Genomic DNA, 24,137 nt, shown 5'->3' with positions numbered 1-24,137 from the left:
CAGCTTCTTAAAAAAAATAACAGATCCCAAAACAGAAATATTTCCCTCACTGTCATCTTTACCTGTGTTCCTGCAGCTGCTGCTCTAAACTCCGTGGCGTCTCCTTACAGAAGAGCTGACAGCTGGCAGGACTGTTGACCAGGACGTTAGCCTTCAGAGCAGAAGTGAGAGCAGGACACATTACTGGGCTGAGAATAACTGACAGGCCACACTGATTCATAGTCACTGTACCATAAACAGACGGCAACATTTTAATACCTTCTCTCTACATGTTACAAGGACGCAAGTCTTCATTATGAAAACAGCAGTAATCTCATCCACTCTGAGACGTTCCGCTCAGACACAGGATTCACCCAACGTGAACTACACAGCACCACAGGAAATCATTCTTGCCTGAGGGGGGCATCAAACTCTTCAACCCCTCCCTCAGTATTATTGTTGCACATGAGATATTTTGCTAAACTCTGATTCTACTGTACAATAATCTAGTCCACATCTGTGCAATATTACTGTTTATTCTGTGAAATCCTTTTGTTCAGTCTTTTTTGCAGTATTTTCATTTACTGTGCTCTGCTTAATCTGTGTTTAATCTGTAAATTTTGTTCAAAATTCTGGTTGATATGCTGCAATATTTGAATTTAATTTGTGCAGTATTTTGGTTGATAGTATAATCAATATTTGTTCAGTATCATGTGTGATATTGTTTCAATATTCCTATATAATCAGTGTTATATATTTTTTTATTTGATTTCTATCAACATTTGTGCTGTAATCTGATTCAATCTGTGTAATCTTTTTTTGGTCCGTTTTTGGCCTGTATTTCTGCACCAGCCTATAATTTATTGTAATTTAAGCATATTTTAAATCTTTTTTTTTTTAAGGAAGAATAACAATATCACGTTGTTCCCACTTATCTCTCTTTTGTTGCATATATATATATTTTTAAAATAATACATAAAAATAATAAATAATAAAATAAATCCTCTTTTTATTTCTGATTCTGATAACGAGAACACATCATGAGCGCGCAGCTCTACCTGTAGTCTGTGAGTGAGGTACTGCGTCTCCAGACTCTGTCTGCGGGACAGGAGAGGAGGCTGCGGCGCCCCCTGGTATAAAGCATGAGCCTCCTGCTGCTTGGCAGCCTCGCCCTGTGATCAGAGAAAACACAAAGCATTAGCGCAAGAAGTGTGTGCGTGTGGGCGTCTGTCCATGTGTCTGCAGACACACACTCAGTCCGCAGCACGAGTATCCCAGATGCCCTTTCCTGTCAGATAATAAAGCTGTGTCAGGGTGTGTGTGCTTCATCACTGGGTCTAACTGGATTATCTGTGCCGTCTCCTGTCCAGATGCCTGAGCGGTGACTGATCAGCCAGATGCTTTTCTCTAAATGGCATGGACCTCAGGGATTACACATTAGTTAAATGAAATGAAGGCAAATTAAATGGATGATGGAAAGTGAGCATCATAACCAAGAAAAAGCCGTGTTATGACATTAGACCAAAGAGGACAGGAGGAAAAAAAACAGATCCTATCTGTGCTCGTGATAGCGTCTGTGCGCAGTGTGCCTTTGTTTATTCAGTGCCCGTCATTACCACAGCTCAGTCTGACCAGCTTTAACAATGGCCACATTCACTTTGGCCTAAACTGCAGGCTCCAGGCCCCCAGGGGGACAAGAGACAGTAAACAAGCCACAGTTGGCTGTTTCTGCTGCCGTTACACAACAGGCCGGGGGCTTTTTCTGGATAACAAGGGATGAGGTAGTCCAGGGAGCGGGGCTCAAAACGATGCTGGGAACTAAAATGTCTTCAATGGGTGTGTGAGAGTGGCTGATTATGCAACAACACCTACCTCCAGGAGGTTGTGCAAGTGATGCTGTGGTCCCAGTGGGCCCATGACTGCCCCTTCCCCGGAGCCCATCTGCTCCACCAGCATCTGTACTTTGTTCAGCTCCATGATGCCTTTGGTCCTTGCCAGGTTCTGGAGATGCTGTCGGAATGCGACCAGACCTGAGAGGACAAAACAAAGCATTAATGACAATTTATTTTTAATTTTTTAAGATCCAGTTCAAAAGATAAAGGTAAAAAACATTCTATATAAAGTAAGCTCTTACAAACAGATATTTTATTTTACACGTGAAATCTGTCAGGTGTCTTCACCAAACTCAAGGCCTGTGGGCCGAATATGGCCCGCAGCTTTATTTTATGAAGCCCACCATAGCCTAACATGCTTCTGGCTTCAAACACCAGTCTATATTAAAGAGTTGATTCTTATATACACTTGGCAGGTTTAATGTACTGCTTTGTGTATGTTTGTGTACAACATATGCATGTGAATAATTTACTACTCTAATATCTCAAATTCCAATGAAAAGGTTTTAGACCCAGCTTCAGCTGCAGAACATCCACGGACAGTTCTCCATTCCAGGCCAGGACAAATTTCATTGGGGCAACGGTGGCTTAGTGGTTAAGGAAGCAGACTTAGGTCCGGAAGGTCCGAGTCCACCAGCTGCCAAGTTACCACTGAGGTGATCTCAGCATGGCACCGTTCCTACACCCTGGTCACTTTGGTGATGGGTTAAAAGCAGAGGTCACATTTGGTTGTGTGCAGTGGTGTGCTGTGTCACAATGACAAGTAGTTCACTTTCCTCCCTTTCCTTCCTTCCTCCATGACGTTGGGAACAATGCAACTACTCAGTTCCTCAGAAAAACAAAAGCACTCAATTTGTCTTTATAACTAATTATCACCACACCTAAAACCTCTGCACACTACTGTGGTTTCCACTGACGCAGGTGAAGCTGTTTGTGTTTTTGATTGACCAGATGGACTCCGATTGGATGAATGTTGTGACTCACTACCGGTGCGTGGATGAGTGTGTGTACTGAGCCCAGGTGAAAAGTGTGCGAGCGAGTGCTAAAACCCATCCACTGCTGACGAACTGCATCTGCGAACGACCAGACCTGACTCACTGCGACGGCAGGAGTTATTTAAAACCAGAGTCAGCAGCCTGACGCAAAAGAATCCTCTGCATCAACACGCTCTCTGAGGAGGATTATGGAGAGTAAATAAATAAATAGAAAGATGAAGAGAGGGAACATGCAGCGCAGGCTCTGGGTGTGGGGCAGAAGAGGCAGCAAACCTTCAGTAGGCTGTAATTAGAGTCTGAAGTGCAGGTGATTTACAACCAGCAGGGACGGAATTATCAAGTTGTACAGAAAGATGAGGACGGAGGCTGTCTGAACATCTCTTTTTTTATACTTCAGCTCTTTCTTGTCTGATGCAGTGACAAATCATGCCTGCATATGAATTAAAGTTTAAGAAAGAAAAAAGAAAAATGATAGAATGAGCAGCAGACACAGGGAAAAAATGAGGAAAGTGAAGGAGATATGTGGGCTGAAATCTTCAAATACCTCTGTGATTCACAACGTGAATCATCACTTCTGTAGTCGTCACGGAAGGGGGGGTGAACAGAGGAGGGGAGAAGAGGATGGGGTGGGGGGTGTATATGTGAGGAAGAGGTGAAGGGGAGCAAATGAGAGGGTGGTGATGAGGCACCTATTTCAGAGCACGGTACAGATTGTATGCGTGACGAGCAGGTGCGGCAGCGTTTTTGCATCTGTGTCATTAGAAGTTGCACTTCCTCCCCACTGGTGCTGCGTAGCTGCAGAGCCACAGACACTGTGTGCTGTGACACTTCTGTCTCGTCAAACCCCAGCAGCTCACAGTGACGTAAGGAAAGTGTTTTCATGACACTTATGCCTCACTGACGGCTGATGTTAAAGCACTTCAGTTTCTCTGTCTCCACCTCTGAGAGTCGACGAGTCTCCAGCGGAAATCTCAAATCTCTTTCTCAAACTATTGTGTGTACTACTGGCGGTACCTGGGTAAGTCCGGTGATAAATTCACAGCTCCCATGTTATCAATTACATTAAAATATGAATATTTTAACAGCACTTATGTGACACTGATATTATGTGACACTGATAAACAGATAAACAGAATCCTGATAAACAGAAGTTTATCAGGATTCACTGCCTAATTGTGCAAAGTTAACCCACGACTGATCTCAAATGCATAGCAATTGTTTCCATCTGTTCCTGATGTACCTTGACAAGGATGTGTTTCAAGTTTTTAATACTCTTCTAAACATGGGAGATGACAAATAAGTGAGCCTTATGCAAATGTCTGGTCAGTGTTATGTCAACATGTCAGTGCAAGGACAATATGATCCAGAGCATTCTACCAAAACCTCACAGGTACTGAACATGAGGATTAATCATGAATAATCATGACTAATCATATTTAATTATAATCATGACTATTCATGATGAATGGTAATCTTATACATAACTACACTGTGATAAATCAGTTTAAAACCCCCATTAGTTTGTAATGTTGACAAAATCACACTTTACCAATAATTCCCATCTTACAACCGACGGTCGGTGAAGAACTTAATTGTCTTTCCATTTCTTCTTTAGAGCCTCATTTACGTGCACTGTCACGTAACGCAGACAGTGAGAGTTTGTATAGAGCTATTACAGCGGAATATGCTGCTGCATATTGAGGACGACCCTCAGATGGCGTGTCTGGACTGAATGAGGAAAGCACTTCATTTATTAAACAGACAGTTTACTCTGAGTGCATACGGAGAAGTGGACAATTAGGAGTCCATAAGGAGGAGATGGATGCATGAGGAATGAGTAAAAAGTTAAGTTAAACACATTCGGTTCTGACCTTGGGTGAGGGAGGTGTCTGAGGCCCGGCGTCCTTCTCTGAAGCTGATGGGGGAGCGGTTGTGCGTCTCCCTGTGATGGGACGTCAGAGCGGCCATTGTCGGGTTGGCGGGCCGCGTGTTTAAGAAAGGTGTAGGAGTGATGCCAGGGGTAGAGGTGTTGGCCGGTACCAGGTCCGTGTGAGAGGGAGGGTCCTCCAGCAAACCAATGTCACTGTGCATTGAACCCATGTCGTAGCCAATGTCGGAGTCCACACTCCCCATGGACGGGTTTTGGCCAAGTGTGAATAATTTACCTGTTGGACAAAAGTCATGTAGAACAGAGTTTTTATGAAGGATAGAATGGAGGTGATTGACGTGAGATTTTGTATAAAAATACCCTGGTTTGGCTGATTGGTGACTTCAGAGAGGGTGTGTCGCCGCTGGCCAAACCGAGCTGTCTGATAGGCTGAGAGCAAGTGAGATGGATCATCCTCTGTGTCTGGCTCCTCAGTCTCGATGCCCTCATCAATCGAAGTCTCCATCATGTTGCTAGGCGACGAGGTGGAGGACTTGCGGAGGACAGTGGTGGGAGGCAGGGGGTCCAGCATGCAGCCATTCACCTGGATGTGAGTGAGGGGGGATGTAGAGAGAGAGAGAGAGAGAGAGAGAGAGAGAGAGAGAGAGAGAGAGAGAGAGAGAGAGAGAGAGAGACAAAGACAATAAGGTCATATTAGTGTGAACCACCTCAGATGGTAAACAGTGTCACACCAAAATTGACAAATAAATACATTCATTTCTCTGCTGAGATCTAGAACTGACAAACAAATACACATTAAACACATCATTCACATCATAATGGAGGAGATATTTTTACAGATTTTTCCCACAATTCAATGTTGTACAAAATAAGTATGTTCCAATACCTGGAAACGAATCCTAATGAAACCAAGTATTCAGAACCAATGAAAATTGACTCAGTGAAATAAATTTAAAAAAAAAGTGAGTTAGAGACCGGTGCAATTTATCGTCTCTAAAATATGGTAACTGTAAACACAAGTTGCTAACAGCCAATGAAAAAAGAGGGAGGGGCACAGGAAATAACATCAGGAGACAGCAGGAAGTAGCGAGAACATGTAATGCACAAGTAATTGATTGAGTGCGAATAATGTCTGTTGTCTGTTTTCTCTTCTTTTGTTAATTTATTACCAAACACATAATAAAACATGAAGGATAAAGGAAAAAGCTTTGAATTGATTTTGAAGTGTAATGGAAAGTCATGGGTGACGAGGCGAAGCAGGGGTTTTGATGATTTCCTGTGTTTCTTTTTTTTTTTACCAAGTCAAGGTTAGTGGAGGAATAGGGCTGTAATAAAGTGAATGTGTTGTTGTGTAAAACTTTAACATATAAATACATGCGTCCACAGGCTAAAAGGCCATGTGTAGGAGCGACTGGAAAACCTGGAGCTGGTCAAAATAAAGCTGCAGCTCTGCCCAGTTCTCCATCTGCTTTCTGGACAGGAATGCTGTTACACAACTTGGAATGTCCAACATTCACACACAGACACACACACACAGGGGTTGATGAAGTAAGACGAATGAAGAAAAGGAGAAAAAAAAGAAAAAAAAGAAAATCAGTTTTGGCTGCTGGTCAGGGAGTCATGTTGGTGAACTAGCTGGATCACTGCAGCAGCTTCCTGTCCATGTGTGTTCACTCAGCTCGTGTTAGGTCACATCGTCATCGTCATCATCATCATCACAGGACCTGTTACATAACCATATTCCATTCATGCAGATAACAGGCTCTCTGTCTCTGCCGCTGTACACACACTCACACAAGACAATGAGGGACAGAACAGGAAAAAGGGTCAAAGACAGTGTGTGTGTGTGTGGCACTGCAGGTGTAAAAAAAAAAATCCACTAATGTCTGCGTTCTATAAGAGTTAGTGAGCTGGACTAAAAGCCCAGAGGAAAAGGTCACTGGTTGGTACAGACAAACAGAGATTACAGTCGGTGTGTGTGTGTGTGTGTGTGTGTGTGTGTCAGTTAGTGAATATGTGTTGAGGAACACTGCAGAACAGGCAGCTGTCCTGTCTGATATAAGTACTCTGAGTGTTTACATAAGTCAGTGCACACTGAGAGATATGACTGATGCTGACGACCACAGAGGAGTTCGGCGTGCTCACACACACGGAGCATGCACAGACACGGCGCGTGCACCTACGCGTCTATCCACAGTCAGGGAGTTACAGCAATTGCTGCAGAAAATGACTCTGCTGGGTTTATGAGGATCCGTTTTCAGGACGTACATGTGCGCGTAATAACAACCACTTCCACCAGGGCTTACTTTGGGCGTGCTGATGTCTTCGGCCATAAAGTTCTGCTCCAGGGAGGAAACAGCAGTTTGGGAGAAGGCGAAGGCATCAGAGGAGGTTTGGGGCACAGCAGGGGAGCGCAGCAGACGAACTCCCTGTGGGAGCAAACCCACCTGGGCGGAACCGCTCGTCGACTGTGGAGAAGGAGGGAAAACAGAAACGCCTGAGCATCACAAAGAGAAAAGTTTTCTTTGAAAAACAAGAAGAAAAACTGTTACATTCATGAGCCATACTTAACTGTGAAGATATTTGTAACTCAAATACAAAAATAAATTATAAAATATAAATTATAACATAAATAAACATAAACCAATTCTAATGGGGATGAACAAAATGAAACCAATAACTGATAATTATCTGGTCTTCACAACCATACCAGTACAATAAACAATTAAAATTATTATATAATTTAAAAATATATATATTTAATATTTAAGAAATGGGGATTTTCATGTTATGCTGAGTATTAGAAATTCTGAGAAAACTAAAAACAAATCTGATGCTTCAACAGTCTACTTATTTATTTAAGGAAATTTAAGACGTAAAGACCAAATGTAACAAACCGATGAAATTTAACAGCATCTCGAAGTCTTAACAAATTAAGAGGTGGTTGGTGGAAAAGCCTGATCATCAAGAGCTTTAAACTCTGTGATTTCTATTTATTTTATTTAATGTGTTTTTTTCCCATAAACTGTTTGTGATGAACTCCTTGCACTTCTCATTATCCTTGTTTAATAAAATCATCCAAACTGAAATATTGTCACAGATTCTTTGTAATGGTAAACGTCTGAATGACTTATTGAACTTGATGTGTCGAAACTAGTAGATGTTTTCCCTCCTCCCAAAGTTTTGGCTGAGCAGATCTTGGACGGTGCAACATCGTTGTCACCACAGCACTAAAGACATGTATCAGCTCCTGTTAGTTGTATTTAGCTTTCAGGAGTATTTCATTGGCTTGAATTACATTGTTAAGCAATAAAGAAAGAACAAACTATAATACACTGTGATACACTCTATAGATTTTAGGTAATAAGGAAAATAAAAAAGGAAAAGATGTGTAAAGAAATGGAAATGAAGGATTGTGTAATGAAGGGTGACATAAAGATGGAGGCGATAAAGAGTGAGGGCAGGATCTGTCTTTTTGTTCCTGAGAGCAGAGATAATAATCTGTGAAGGTTTTATTTTGGTCCCCTCCTCACCCTATCGACACCCTGCAGTTACCTTGACGACAGTCTGCTCAGCGATGGTGCTTGGCCGTCGCTGGCGGGCGTCGAGCCTCTGGTCGACAGGAAAGCTGCAGCGATGGGCCTTCAGACGCTCCACCAGCAGGTAGTAGATAGCAGCAAAGTGATTGTAGCTTTTGTTCTGCAGGGACTGAAGAGAGACAGAGACATGGGACTTTGACATCAGTGGTTGTGGAGAGGTGCCATGTTTACACTTTCCCTGTTTCTGAAAGAATTCATGATGTAAAGAATTGACCACAATATAAAATTTGATACAGGGTAAAAGTGACACCTAGAAAACAACCCTGACTTAAAAACACAAGTCATTAAATATAACTAAAGTGTTTTGCTGGTACTTTCTTTGGGGTTTAATATATAGAGAATATACTGCAGTGAAATTACAGATTTACCATTTTAATAACACACGGCTAAAAACAAGCAAAATGTATAAAATACAAAGAAACACGATATGCTGCAGTGAAGAAAAATTAAACTGATTGATTTCCAAGTCATCTGGACCATTTGAAAGTAATTGTAAACTGACTTAATAAATGACTAAATAAATAGCATGAAAAGGTTAATTTTTAAGTTGTTATGGCAATTTATAAACATTATTACTTTATAAATACATCAGAGGTTTCCTTTAGTTCCCAGCACCATTTTTAAGGGAACTATTTTCTCACTCAACAGTGAAAACAGTCACGGGAAGCAAAACAAAACTGGGATTATTCAGAGCTTCAACCAAACTTTATGCCCATCACTGCAGCTAACACAGGACTTCAAACCATTTCCATTTCCAAATCTGTTGCCCACAGTCACCTCAGCCTCAAACCTTCATGTTTTAAGGTTAATAAGCACCAGCTCTGTCCTCACCTCTATAGTTTTGTGCTGGTCGATGCCCAGGCTGTGCATCAGGCGAAGGACCTGCTCGCTGTACTCGCCCAGACAGGCCCCTCCCTCAGCAGACAGTGGCTGTTGGTAGAGGACAGGTCTCTGGACTGGAATGTCCAGAGCCATCCACTTGTGCTCTTTAATCTGGGCCACGGTCAAGCGCTTTGATGGATCCAGGACCAGCATCCTGCGGATCAGGTGCTCACAGTCTGTCAAGGAGTGGAAAGACATAAAATATATACGGAAATTGTTGAGTTATTTTTTGTTAACTTCATAAACAGTATACACAGACGGCTAACTGCTAAAAAACAAAGCACATTTGTAAGTAAACAGGCTTTACAGTTGTTTCTATTATTTCCCAGCACTTTTCCTGGACAAGTTATCAGGCCACACACTGACACTATTCCAACCTCGCCCTCATGAGTTCTGTGTTCTTCTACAGCTGCACCTTGGATTTTTTTCAACACTAGGAACTGATTCCAGCGAGAAAGTCCAACAGAATCTGGAAGCTTGAAGAGTTTCTCTGCAGTGACACGCAATTCTGGCTATTTTGTCACATCACATCACATGCGGTGATGTGGTTCAGTACCGGCAATTAAAGACATAACAACATGACAACAGACCTGCAGACAGAACCTTGGACCAGGGAGAAGCAGTGGGAGGACAAATTATTCTTCAGGATAACTTGAGCGTTCTTAAGACGTTTGATTTTTCAATGACTGCAGAACTGGTTTGTTAATTTTTCCAGGTTTCCCAGGACACACGGGAACAACGTAACATTGAGGAGATCCAGTGTAAGTAGTGGATGAACCAAAGTGGCCCAGAGGGAGAGGAACAAGATTACCACCAGAGATTTCACAGTCCACTTCTTTTGTTCTTGGTCTCTTCACCAGTGAGTCACTGAGCAGAATTCATCTCTCCAACTCTCCTCCCCTCCTAATGAGAACTCCTCACCTCCAGTCAGACTGACGTCAGACACAGCTGGGTTCTAACAAGATTACAGTTCCCTTGGCGATGGTGCTGTGGCCTGTCTGCACCCTGACTCCCTGCACTGCATTCCTCCCCTTGCCCAGCATCTCTACCCAAAGACCCTGCAGCTGCAGTACCACCTTAAAGTGAAGCCGATGTGTTGATAAATCCAATACTTAGATACGAGATCTAAGTTTACACACAGGTTCAACAGCAGAATCTAAATTTTTACCTTCTGCCAAGCAGATAAAAATATATGAGAGAAATAATAATAATAAAGAAATGCACAGTGGTGAGAGTTTAAAGTGCAAATCAACAGGTTAGTGTGTAGAGTCAGTCATAGGTTAATCAATTAAAAGGTTTAACTGAGATCATGATTACATGTAGGTGAGTAATCATGATTAATCAAAATAAATGTGTTAAATGTTAACTTACCACTGGTTCTAGGTAATGAAACCTACATGTTAGATATTTAAAAGTTCTTCCTGGGTCAGTTTCCCCATCGATCCTGTTCCGTTTCCCATGACAGCAACATACATTGTTACCAACACAAACACCATTTACATAATGATATTCTAATGTATATCACACATTCTGTTTTTTCTTTCCAAATCCTGAGGACTGAATGTCCTCCACTGAACCTTCAGCCTCATCAGGGTCAGCAGCCTGCGCAGCTGCAGCCTGCTTCCAGTGCAGTGCATGACGCTGCAATCATTTTGACCCCAGACGTTACACAGCCCCAGCGTTGCTACAGCTGTGTTTATAGCAACATGTGAAACTGAGCACATTTTTCAAAGCTACAAACCACCAGGGAATGTGGGACTTGGTGGAGGGGGCCAGCACTTCATAACAGACTAGCTGATTGATTGGCATAATGTTCTTAGCCAGAACATTACAGCCCCATGACTCAACCACAGAACCATCCCAGTGAGCACTCGGCCCAGCGGTGTAGAATTGCAGCGAATCTACGGTGAATGAACGAAGCAGCCAGTGGCATGAAGCTGAAGAGCATTACTACTATCATCCACCTAATACAACATTTTTGGCATCAACTCATATATAAAATACAATCCTTATTTTTGAGTACGGACTATCGACAAATTTACTTGACTGTTAATAAACAAACTAAAACAAGTGATTTTTTTGCTGTTACTTCAGCAGAGAAGTCAAACTAGGAGCTGAGGTTCATCAAACCATTGACCATATAGAAAACTGGACGAGCTGTGCTGTGAGGGCAGAGTTGGCTCAAGGCACAGGCCACATATGCAGTTGCCCAGGGCGCTAACTGCTGGAGACGGCGCAGCTGCGAGCCTTTCAAAAACTATTAAAAAAATAAATAAAAACAAAATAAATCTGCTGTTAGTGGCTCTGACTTTGAGTTTTTAGTTGTTTTTTTTTCCATATAGCAGAGTTAAGTGTTGTTTGAACACGGTGTCTATTTAATAATGTGTGAGCAGTCAGTACTTTTTAAATATTTGCACAAAACCTGAACAGGAACTCTCATTATATTTGTGTTATTTATATGTTGAGAGATGAGAGCTTTCACTGATATGCAGTGTCACCCAAAATGTATCCAACATTATTTTGAGTGGTGCAAGTGAAGGGACGGGAGGCGTGGGGGTTAAGGAGGTGCCAAACATTGTCCAGGGTAACAAAATGGCTAGAAACAGCTGTGTATAAAGTCACACTCTTAAATCCATAATAATTTTCTACAAAAGACCCAAGACGACTGGGCAAAGTTTAATGATAAGAATAATTATCTAGATCGATAGAACTTTATAAATTCCATCTGAGAGTTTCCTTTGGGAAATTAATGAGCAGTTCTCAACACATTATGTATACACCTGTATATGTATACAACTGTATACAACACTATAGTAGTGTGTAAAAATATATAAAACTAAACTAAATCAAAACAACGATCACATCTACACAGAAAGAGGTATAAATCAAACAAAAGACTCTGATTGGACAGTGTGTGAGATGAGATGTTGATGATTGATGACTTATTGGCAGCCTGATCACCTGATCACCTGGTGCTTCCAGAGGTGCCCACCATCCTCAAAACATCAGGGAAACTTACTGAACCCTGGAGGTCACTGACGTGAACCTTCACGAGCCATTTACTGGACAATCGTGCTGTCAATCACACACAGTGAACCACAATCTCCTCCCTGTTCCTTCTTTTTCTATTTCTCCCTCAACATGTAATTACTATTTACGAGCAGAACTAAAATTAAACAGAGGGAAATCTGGAACTTGCTACGGGCATGTGATTGTCAGGAGGGCTGATGACTGTTTCTATTAGACAAAGAAAAGTTGCATCAGTTATTTCTGAATGGAGCCGAGCATATCCGTAGCCTGCAACCACAGCCTATGATGGAACTGGTTTGATCCTGTTCTTAAAATTGGTCTCTGGGCAAATAGAATAATTATTCAACAGGAGAACATTTATTAAGTGTGCTTTTGTTGATTGATTGTCTCGTATTTTTACAAATGTATTGATATAATCTGATCTGACCTGCGGTTTTTGGTTTATGCAGAAACACACAAACACGCTGTCAGTGTTTGACTTTTTTTTTTACACAAAAAAAAATCAACTAAGGCTAGAATAAAGCCTTGGGAAAAAACACATGAGATATAAAACATCCGTTGCAGGTATTACATCAGTCATTTGGCTGTCAGACTGCTCAGATGTTCATCTACGTTTGCTGTGTGGTGCCAGGCTGTACTGTGTGTCCAGAGAGAAGAACAAGAGAAGATGAGAACTGATGGACTGTTCCTGGATGAAGGGGGGAAAAAAATCAGCACACTCTGTTCTCCTTGTCAAGGGAACGGGCTGGACTGGGGGTAGGGAGTCAGGTTCGGGTGTCAGCCTGGCCAAGGAGCTGACATTACACTCCTACACTCTCCTTACATCTTTATTGTTTCAAGATCCCGAACAGAAGGAGAAAAAAGAGTTGTGTTCGACTCCCTCTGCCCCAGAGGAGGAACTGTGACATGTTTACAGACGGGAAAGAACGTCACAGGGACAGGAGGAAGATCAGCCACAGACAGACAGACAGACAGAGAGACAGACTGATGTTTTAGATCACTGAGCAGTGAGTCAGTCTGTGTGACAGACAGAAAGTCTGAGACTGACTGAGGTCTGTGCGTCATAAGGTCCAACATAGAGACAGACAGGTAGAAAAAAGAGAGACAGTCAGTCAGAAACAACGATAGACCACAGACAGTCAGCCAGTCAGTCGCTGAGACATACACACAAATAGACAGACAGAGGGACAATCAGTCACACAGTCAACCAGCACCGGCAGATTCGATTGGACAGACAGACAGAAAGACAGACAGTCTTCTATCTATGTTTCATAAACCGGACTTGACTTAATCTGGAGCCCTGGTGGTCTAACACAGTACTGAACTGTAGCTTTGGGGCAGATCAAGTGACCTTTTCTCACTGTATTGACCTCTGACTAATCCTGCCTCATGACTGGAGATTTTTAAGAGGACCATCTGATCTATTATTCTGACCAGGAGTCTCCCACATCTCTGCTCTCTTCAATGACATACTATGAACAAAGAGCTGGATGGCTGTCCCACAGATTCACTGCATGGGTGTCATTTACAGGAATGTGAGAAAGTACTGAGTGGGAGAGGGCACGGCCTCCTATTTGTTCTGGGGCCAGAATTCCAGAGAAAAATGATGATGCTCGTCTCCTCTTACCCTCAGTCATGAAGTAGGGGATACGAAACCTTCCTTCCAGGACTCTCTGTCTGAGCACAGGCAGAGTGGGCCCGTCGAAGGGCAGCGCACCACACACCAACACGTACAGCACCACCCCCATGCTCTGTCAAAATGAAAGACACACACACACACACAGCTAGGTCACAGCAAGGTTACAGCAAGAACTAGGGAAAAAAAAATCAGTGCACCTCTTAATAATTTAAGAAAGAAGCAGAGGAAATGAGTAAGGTATAAACTGTAATTAAGGATTAATCATGATTAATCAGTATAAATAAATATTCATAAATATGATTTTTTTTTCTGTATATCACTGGAACAGAAAGACCAATATCAGCAGGTAGATGTCAGTGTTTCTCAAATGTTTTATTTGTGACTGATCCAAATTATTAATCTGAACAAATGTCCATAAAAATCTCAGTGAAAATGTCTCTTCATAGAGTTAGCGTATTTCAGTCATTACTGTTCATCCGGACAGTGTCTTTCTAAACTGCAGTCTAGTCGTTGTCCTCAACAATATTAATCACTCTACAATCCATTTGACTGTTGTGTCAGTATAGACTGACTGACTGTCCTGATCTTAGTCAGGCTGCTCCAGCACAAGCCGGGCTGCTGACCAGAGGCTTAAGCCAGCTAAAGGTTTTTTGGTGTGTTGTAATTTATTACAATTTATAATTAAATTAACTCCACAGAAAATAATCAACACATTTGTGAAGTAAATTAAAATTATGTTTGATTTTAAATGAAGCCGACATGCGATTCTATCCAACAGAAATCCTGATTAATCAACCTGTCATCTCACCCAGATGTCCAGCTGGGGGCCCTCATACTGCTGTCCCTCAAACACCTCTGGTGCAGCATAAGGTGGGCTGCCGCACCATGTGGCCAGAGGTTCCCCCGGCTGGAAGAAGTTCCCGAATCCAAAATCTACATGAAGCAGAACAAGTGGTTAAATATAAGACCACAGAGGAAATAATATGCAACCAAATGTCTCTCACACACACACACATACACACAGACACAGTTTTTAAAAATAAACAATAAATATAAATAGACAATATTCATCATTTTAAGTAATTTTCTACAGACATGAATTAAACAATCAATAAATAATGTAGGTTAAAATTGATACATAATGTACAAATGTACAAATGACTGGAAATATGCAACTAGAAATATCAAGTACTGGCATATTTTTCTAGGCAGGTTTGGAAAAATAAGATTAGTTTCACAAATATCACAAATAGTGTTATCCAATCAGAAATCATTTCTCCTCATATTTACTTGATTTATATTCTCTAAAATGATTTGGAATAAACATTTAAAACTGAAATCTGTGAAAGGTGCTGTTTTGAAAAAAAAAAAACATACAGAGTAACACAGAAATACAGACGTATTTGGGAGATAAACCCAATGATAACTGCAGCTCAAATGGAATTAGCATCTCTTTTGAATTCCTTCTGTCTCACTCAATTGTTCCAGGGCAGCAAGGATCAGGTGTAGGGGAGGTTTAAACATGGGTAAAACCAGAAAGGGGTTTGGTGTCTGATGCTACTGTGGAGGTGAGGTGTGAGATGCAGGAGGAGCAGAGCAGAGCAGAGCAGAGCAGAGCGGTGGGTTTTATCCTCTGAAGCTGTGACCCATTTCACGCAGCTGAATACTGAGCAGACTGGCTGACGTCAAACACTCCAGCAAGCTGCAGGCTACCAACAGCACTGACAGCTAAACAGGAAGGGCAGGGTGTCGAGTCGACTGAGTATTGCGCACAAGAGTATTAGCATATTATTAGCTTCAAAAATCAACTTGTCACGCTGCGACACACCCCACGCTGGCTCAGGAAACTGTCTCATTTTCATCTCAGGAAATCTTTGACAGGAAATTAAATTCTGTAATATACAATTTTGCATTCAAACACTTTTATTTGCATCACAATCAAATCTCAGGGATGGTCGAAAATGATCTTAATCAAAAAAGAGACAGGAGACATGACAATAATAAGGATGCAAGAACTTGTGTTAACAAATCGATCTGCTACACTGCTCTCCACTGTAGGGGGTGCTATGATGCCAGGTGTAATTTCACCTTCAATTTGACAGGTGACTACTATTGAATTAAGGTTTTGTTATTTTTAATTTTTTTTTGTTTTTACAAAATGTGTGGACATTTCACTTGATGGATAACCTTAGTTTTAAAACACACACATTTTTATTTTTTTTAACACGTGTCTACTGGCCTCAATTATTGACTTTAAAATTTCCAGTGAATCCCTTAAATCTATGGTTTCAATTTCTACTGAAGCTTTTTTCGGTGAGCTGATGACACTACTCTCACAGTTATCATCTTCTGTAGCCATGACTTATAGCAGACCGTCCATCTAACAGTATAACAGTAACAATAGTAACACTGTGGTAATTTATATGTTCAACGTCAATAAAAAAAACACACGATCTAAATCTTCTTTTTGACCTAATAATAAGCATAAAAGCTACTTTTTTAAAAAAGTGTGATACTTAAAAATACTTTAAAATTAGCACAAGAAATGAAGTATTTTGATTGTAAAAAATATTCAACCTGTTTTTTTTTTCATCAATGATTCAGTCAAATCTCCCTACTGTCAAACACCAGCTCAGCTTGACACTTATCACTGATTCGCATCAAAATTACTGTCAGGAATAGAAGCAGCAGGAAGCAATTCCCAAACAGGAACATGGAAAGACAGAAAATGTTGAACGTTATCAAGGTGATAATTAGATGAGACCTTTATTTGTCCCACAGTGGGTGAAATCCACAGATGATTCACATTTGTTTGTATTTGACACATGTTAAATTGACCATTAACACCTTTCAGGTGTTGGTTGCGCTCGGCCTTAAAAATCCAAAATACTAGGTAATGAAGTGTGTAATCGCTGTGCGGACGACACGAGACGTTTTATGAGATTCGAGGAGTTGTTTTTAAATTCGCAACATCTCTGGCCTAGTTTCCACTGCCGTTCTTTGGTGTTTGGAAAAGAAATTCACAAAGGCTGCCTCCTTAGCTCTTCTGATACAGCAGCTGGTTTTTGTTTTGTTTATTTCTGCTAAGCTCTAACATTCCCTTCTGTCTGTCGACTTGAACAGAAAGAAGCTGTTTGAAGTGAAAACATTAAGGGCAGCACCGCAGCCCTTCCCCACTGCTGCTGCTCCTGTCTCCTCTTCGTACGTGACCTTTCTCTGACTGAGCACCAGCCAGTTAAGCTTCACAGAGACTGACCAGCGGAGGCCATTAGGGCACAGAGGCGAATGTCCTCCCACACATGCTTTTCCATGATTTAGTTTTTAATAAAATGGGATACTTTTAAATGATCAGAGACCCTGCAGGGGGATTTCAGTTTTTATATGAATTTAAAAAAGACCTGGAACAAATATATCAGGATTTGGCTAAAATAATACTGACGTATTTAAAAGAAGAAGACATTTTTTATCGGCTTTATTAGGCTCTGTACAGGAGCAAGGGACTTTCAGTGCTTCAGTGCAACACACTACAGCTAGCTATGCAGGATTAAAACCTGCACCCATCTGATAAGAGACCAAATTTTCCCCAATTAGAGACAATTAGACATAACTACGTATTCACAACACGTAGAAGAGCTCAGTGTCAACACCACAGCGTTTTCATTTGCTTCAACGTCTCGGGGGGATTCATGTCTAAATACAGTGCAAACAGCACAGCAGGTTTTAAATAATAATAATTAAATAATCATTTTTCTCATGTGCAGCAGACTTTGTAATTTCTTTATGTCAGATTCACCAAACATGTCGGTGTGCAATGAGGGCAAAACAAGCACAGAATGTACTTTCCTGCTAATGTCCACCCCAGGGACATGTTTTCTATTCAGAGGCCAGGTAATGTTGTGTTCATTGTTTTCCTGCTTCAAATCCAATCTGCAGAACGGACAATCGGCTCTGAGTCAGACATGTTTGTGAAAATTACTGCTGAGGTAATAACGTCTACAGGTTATCATCTTGGAACCTTCACAGAAAAAGTGAAGAGGACGATGCCAGTGATGATGCGAGTGAAACGGTCTGTTCTTCGTCACCTTTTGTCTAATTTGTTCCTACCTGATTTAATTTACTGGAGCCCACACAAAGCAGTGAAAAACTGATTATGACTTAATTAAAGGTGAACTCCTTGTCCTTTTTGCCACATTGTAAGGCCTTTTAAAAGTAGTTTATATGAATATGAGAAGTCTTTTGAGGACAAAGGAGCTCACATCCTGACTCTGTCTGTTCTCCATTCACACCTGTATTTTTTGTTGTTCTCATGTGAACAGCTCACCTCGGATGGTCAGTTTCAGCTCTGCGTAAAGCCTGAGATAAACCATGACCTCTGTCAGGACAGAGCTACACATGCCGTAGTATATTTTCTTAAATCATGGGCTATGATATTGCGCAGATGCAAAATGCTTTGAGAGCCGACAGACTTGAGTGTATAATTAGTTACAGTGCAAAATAATTAGGTCAAAGCATATAAAGTATAAATGAATAGGATACAGGTCGACATTTCTTTTTATAATTCATTTGGGCGGACAAGGCTATCAAGCACTGCTCACAACCCACCTGTCCTGTGCCCTCTTGCAATTAGTCGATTTTTTCGACAGAATTTAAAGACTTCAGTCGTCCAAGACTTTCTTTGGTTGATTACAGTTGTTTTTTTTAATAATTATTGACCAAAGCATGCTACTCAATTTCATTTAGAGATCAAGGAAGCAAATCATTTTAGAGAATATGTCTCCTTTATTCTCCCTCCCAGTCTGTCCCTCTCTCCACTCGAGCACACAAGCTCTATATGCCAGTTGTTGAATTATCGTACTATCTTTGTAGCTTGTGTCACAGACCTCCAGCTTGGTCAAAAAATCTGCATCCAAACTGCTCTTACTGGTTTAAGAATCAAGACATAATTAAGCCCAGGTCTGTCTCTTGTCACAAGATTTAAATGATGGCAGCAGCCTTTGAATTCTTGGTGACAATTGTAAGACGACTACAATGGCATCTTTCAGCCAACAGCAATTTTGCATGCAACCTTAGGCCTCGTCTCAGCACTGTGCAAACAGCCTGGTTGTTGTCCTATCTCCACCAACACTGATGTCATGTAAGTCAGTGCGTCCACAACCAACCATCACTGAGGAAAGATTGCACTTGATTTAAATTCACTCAGTGCCTCCTACTACCTGCAATCTTGATGTTCATGTGTCCATCCAGCAGCAGATTCTCGGCCTTCAGGTCCCTGTGGACGATGTTGCGATTGTGACAATACTCCACTGCCGACAGGATCTGCCAGAACTTCCTCCTGGCCTCCAGCTCACTGAGGCGGCCGTGCTTGGCCAGGTAGTCTGGAGACAAAGAGAAAAAAGAAATTAGAGTGAGAAGAAGGTGAAGATATGGATTACAAAAGAATCGACCTCAGTCAAAGCCAATTATTTTTGACAGAATATGGATGTTGTCAGGAAGTGTAAACTGATTACCAACCCAACTGCAAATGTAGAACTGAAGAATAAAGAATACAAATGAACTAGGGACCAAGCAGAAAGAATACATTTTACATATAAAGAAACATAAACAACATTTGTCTCTATACATAACACACTCCTATAAATCAAATGAATTTAAATTAATCCTGAGAATTTTTGGTTGCTTGCTCAACACATCCCTGAATTCAAACCTACCATCCTACAGAAACGCTAACAGGGAAAAACGAGAGTGAGCTGTAGCTGTGGCAAGAGCATGGGGTTATGTTGGCTGCAGTTCATAGCTTGAGTGTTCAGTTGTCTTTATTTGGTTGGACAAATCCTGTAATCTAAACTGTCTAATCAGATGCATTTGTTGATTTCATCCCCAGTGTGTGATACAGAAACCTGCTGAAACCAGTCTGCTGGTAAACATTCCTTAGAATGTTTTTTTCTGACATTCTTTCTGACATGGGATGGGTTCAAATGACGATGCCAGTTAAAGTTTTTTTTTTTTTTTTACTTTTTTTAACAATTGTTAATTTTAAGTCCTCTTTGTTCCCATGTTTTTCTGTTTGACTACACACCTCTCCTGTCCTGATAGATTAATAACTCTTTTATTTGCACTTTGCAGAAAGCAAGCTAGGCCACTGTGTTTGTTTACTTTCCAGCTGGCATGGACACAGACCACAACCAACATCTACACCCAAATAATACACAACAACAAACAGATCAGGACCAGCCAATTAAAGATCAACTACAAAATAACCAATTTCCACAAAGAGCTTTTTATTATACATGTATTTTGTAATTTACTTTTAGAACAAACTGAGATCACATTGATATCCTTAGGGACTACCAGTTCGTGTATAATTTTAAATCTATAGTATGGATTCTACCAATAAACAGGGAAAAAGCAGGTGACAAAATGACCTATTTTTCTGTAATAAATTATTCTTTGGTTTTTCAAAAATATAATTACAGGTCCTGCACCTGTGTTTATGTACGTGTGATAGACTTCAGTCCTTAAACCAATGTCATGGGTCCCTGACATACTGTAAGTAACAATATACTGTGACATCTACTGTATGTGAGATGTTCAAAATAGCACAGAGCATGTCTTTAGGCAGGTGACGTACATCAGACTGTAATCACATTATGTTTACACCTCAGTCCACAGATGACCAGGAGGTTATCAGTGTGTTCAGATAAAGAGAGTACAGTGTAAATAACTTCGGGCCATAAGCTGCGTGATGAAGCTTCAGGGAGATGGCGCTGCTCCGTCACAGCTACAGCATGATGAATAGCTAACGTCTGACGGTGCACGGACCTGATTAGACAGCAGATGGGAAATTCCATAGAGAAGGTTGTTCAGTGACCAGAGCAGTTTTCATATAATGATGCTAATCAAAAAACACACAGGGGAGGGGAATGTGTCAGACAGGCCAAAATATGCACCTGTAAGGAGACAGCCATAAACACACGCATCAGTTTGAAAAGCTGGCATGTAGACAGGCAAAACTATGCTAACTCATCACATTTGTACCCATGTAACGTGAGTCAATGAGGGACAACACCACATTGAAGCTTGGGACATGCTGGATGGATATTTGTACGTGGAAAGAAATGTCTCATTATAAATAAAATCTGTTTACAAACATCTTACAGAAAAAATGTTTTTTTAATCACCAAAAAACACAAACGTCCGTAGTTACCAGCTCTGAATATACATACAGACCATAGGTCACAGTTTTAAAATGTGTCTTCCACTTGATGGAGTGAATACAACCCAAGTCTAAAGTATCTAAAGTATCACGCAGTATTGTAAGTGCAATACACAGCAAATATCCTTGTGAAACACCTTATGTGGAAAAAAGTGTTGGCAAACGAAATGCTAATGATTTATTTTCAAAGAGCAGTTTTTTTAATGAAAGTCAGAAAATACATCACTATTAAATTCATTATTGGGTTTAGGAAATAACTTTAATTTTTAAATTTAATTAATAGCCAGGATTTTAAAAAAATACTTGCTGATAAATAATGAATGGCACAGTACTGTCAGTAAGGTATGTTGGACTGAGATCAGTCAGTTAAGACTCAACACTGAACAGATATGCTGTGGATCTAGTCATTGTTCTTCATTACTGTCTGAGGCTCGTGCACATGCACAGTGTGGTGCATGTTGCCCCGGTGGAAGGATGAGTAATACGCTGATACAGTGTTGGCGAGGGCAAGGACCTCGGCACAGTGAGGCGTGTGCAAATGCATTCTGGGAAAGAGAACAGAACAAGTATGAATCATGGGGGTATTAGTGAGCCGCTCCACCAGCACTGCTTTCCACTCCTGCTGAGAGGTGGTGGTGGATCTGAGTCTCTTAACAGCTGCTGAGGTTTGAAGGGGACAAACATCATGGGTACAAATTGGCCCCTTGGATAGACCTTTGGCACGGCTTCAGATGTCAAAAGAAAGTAAGAGAATATGGCCATTAAAGAGAGAGAGAAAAAGAGAGAGAGACAGATATTGTGTATCTGCACATGCATCGGTCACCTCGGGTAGATAAGGCAACTATCTCTCATATGACACAAGTAGTTAGCTTTACATCTAAGTGTATGTAAACTTAGAACAGAGCACGTGCACCCACACACACTCATACAAAACATATATATATATATATATAAATGATTATATATATATAATCATTTTCGGGGAGGATGCAGAGCGATGAACGAGGAAAAGAGCCAGAAATCCATGGGGAAAATCCCATTAATTGTGATTCTAAACGAGTTATGACGAAATTCTTTCAAATCAAACAGCCCCTCTGCCCCGTTCCCCTTTCCTACTTTCCTCACTTGGACACATGATCCTCACTGCTAGTTGTTACGCTCCCTCTCACACGTCTTCCTTAAGCATGCATGCCCTACATTTCTCCACTACCTTCCAAATTCAAATGTATGCCCCCTGCTCCTGCCTCCTCTCCTCCTCCACTTCCTCCTCTCTTCTGAAATTCTTCTTTGTTTGTGGTTGACCCAATTTTTACAGGTTTTATCCCTGATGCAGTGCTGAAGCAGACTGTGGAGCCACAGAATGACAGAAAATAGACAGACACAAAGCCATCCGACTTGAATGGTGCGGACAGCTATGTTGCTGCTGCTGCTGTCAACAGCAACTTGGTTCCTCTGATTTCCTAAACATGCATGTACACACACACACACACACACACACAAATGCAGACACAAATCTTGATTGTCCTTCTCTGAAAATGTAGAATTTTAGACCTAAACTGAAAACTAGGGAAGTTATCCATCATCACAACACAATCGGTTCTCTATGTTCATCTCTTTCATACAGCGTGGATCACAGGAGAAGAAAGGAGAAATGTATCGTGGCAGAAAAGCCAAGCCATCAGAGATGTCAAAAACTTGTATTGGCAGACTTTCAATAGTCTGTGTTTCAGTTTTATGAAATGATAAATAATTGTATTTTCAGGCTAGAGATTTTATACTTCTCTGAATCAGAGCTACACCTGCAGCAGCTGACGATGACATTTAAATGCCTTACGTAACTGTACATTTCATTGTGCAATCCAGGCAGAGGGTCCGGGGAATCGGGACAGAATGGTTTTATAATACTCAGATGATCCATGGAAAAAAATCGATGGATTATACAAATGTTGCTGGTCAATTTATTTAGGTTACTTAAGGGTGGCAATATGGAGATAAACACTTGTAAATATGTGAACCCCTGTGATGTGGTGTGACTCTGCGTCAGGTAAATATTTAAAAGCTGTGCCAGGAATCTTTAAGCTTGGCTTAACTTACAGACAATAAGCTAGACAAAGAGCTAGAGCCTGTCCAAAGACAAATGAGAAGTTTCTGGCATCAATCAAAATGACATTGTCACAGAACAAGGTTACGACTGGCATCATGGTGTGCAGTTTGGTGCACACCTTTTTCTCTAGACTGTTCTTTCTTCTACTTTTTCTCCTTTAGTCCAACAACGTGTAGGTTCAAAATTTGATTGGTTTCATAGTTGTAAAATAAATGCATGTGTAAAAGTCCATTTCTGTCCCTGACCCTGTGATGGGCTTACAATTTACAATCCAAAGTTATTTTCAAGCTGTTTTTTTATGGAATATACCAGATTCAGATTGAATTTGTTTCAAACTCAACTCTTTCGTGCATAAAGACAAACAAACTGGTTGTGTTTACTGACATGCTGTACAGCGACAGGTCATTGAACTGCTGTCTTCACAGAGCCATCACACCATGTGATTCAGTGTGATGGACTTTTACAGACAAGTCTTCCTGCCAGGTCATATTACTTTCCTAATTTTTACACACCGTATTCACCTTCAGTTTTTTAACAGTCAATTCCACAGTCCTCAGTAGGTCACAGGAGCAGAAGTAGCAGCTGCTGAGTCAACAAAGCTCGTAGCACACAAACACACACACCTATAAGGCTGCTAAGACTTAGTAACTACGACTACTTTTGTTTGGCTGCTGCCTTCAGCATTATTTATTTATTATTAATTTATGCAATTGCAGTGCCTTGATTGTATCGAAGTAAATGTACTAATAATTGCCATAATCATTTATTTCGGTTTTTAGTTTGGTTTTCGACCTTGGTTTCCTCATTTTTGGTTTCCGGTTCCGGTTTTAATTTCGCTGCATCCCTACTATATACACATTAAAAAAAAGCTGCTTCATAATATTTAAGGTGTACATTTTGTGCACTCTGTGACCTT

General features: G+C 40.9%; 1 protein-coding gene across 4 annotated transcripts in view; it reads right to left on the bottom strand.

Moving 5' to 3' along the window:
* Positions 1 to 24,137, bottom strand: part of sik2b (salt-inducible kinase 2b) — a 40,840-nt gene that overhangs the window by 4,476 nt on the left and 12,227 nt on the right. For all 4 annotated transcript variants that reach the window (XM_008309628.3, XM_025055024.1, XM_025055026.1 and 1 more), the window contains 11 exons: positions 19,118 to 19,279; positions 14,713 to 14,837; positions 13,893 to 14,016; positions 9,185 to 9,411; positions 8,310 to 8,462; positions 7,061 to 7,222; positions 5,115 to 5,337; positions 4,738 to 5,031; positions 1,852 to 2,009; positions 1,038 to 1,151; positions 63 to 151 (listed from right to left, as the gene is read on the bottom strand). In XM_008309628.3, the coding sequence (XP_008307850.1) occupies positions 63 to 151; positions 1,038 to 1,151; positions 1,852 to 2,009; positions 4,738 to 5,031; positions 5,115 to 5,337; positions 7,061 to 7,222; positions 8,310 to 8,462; positions 9,185 to 9,411; positions 13,893 to 14,016; positions 14,713 to 14,837; positions 19,118 to 19,279 (1,831 nt within the window). The remainder of the gene's footprint in view (positions 1 to 62; positions 152 to 1,037; positions 1,152 to 1,851; positions 2,010 to 4,737; positions 5,032 to 5,114; positions 5,338 to 7,060; positions 7,223 to 8,309; positions 8,463 to 9,184; positions 9,412 to 13,892; positions 14,017 to 14,712; positions 14,838 to 19,117; positions 19,280 to 24,137) is intronic.

The sequence above is a fragment of the Cynoglossus semilaevis genome, chromosome 4 (assembly GCF_000523025.1).
Source record: "Cynoglossus semilaevis isolate Cse_v1.0 chromosome 4, Cse_v1.0, whole genome shotgun sequence".
In the NCBI taxonomy this organism is placed as follows: Eukaryota; Metazoa; Chordata; class Actinopteri; order Pleuronectiformes; family Cynoglossidae; genus Cynoglossus; species Cynoglossus semilaevis.
This window is presented reverse-complemented; position numbering and strand designations above follow the sequence as displayed.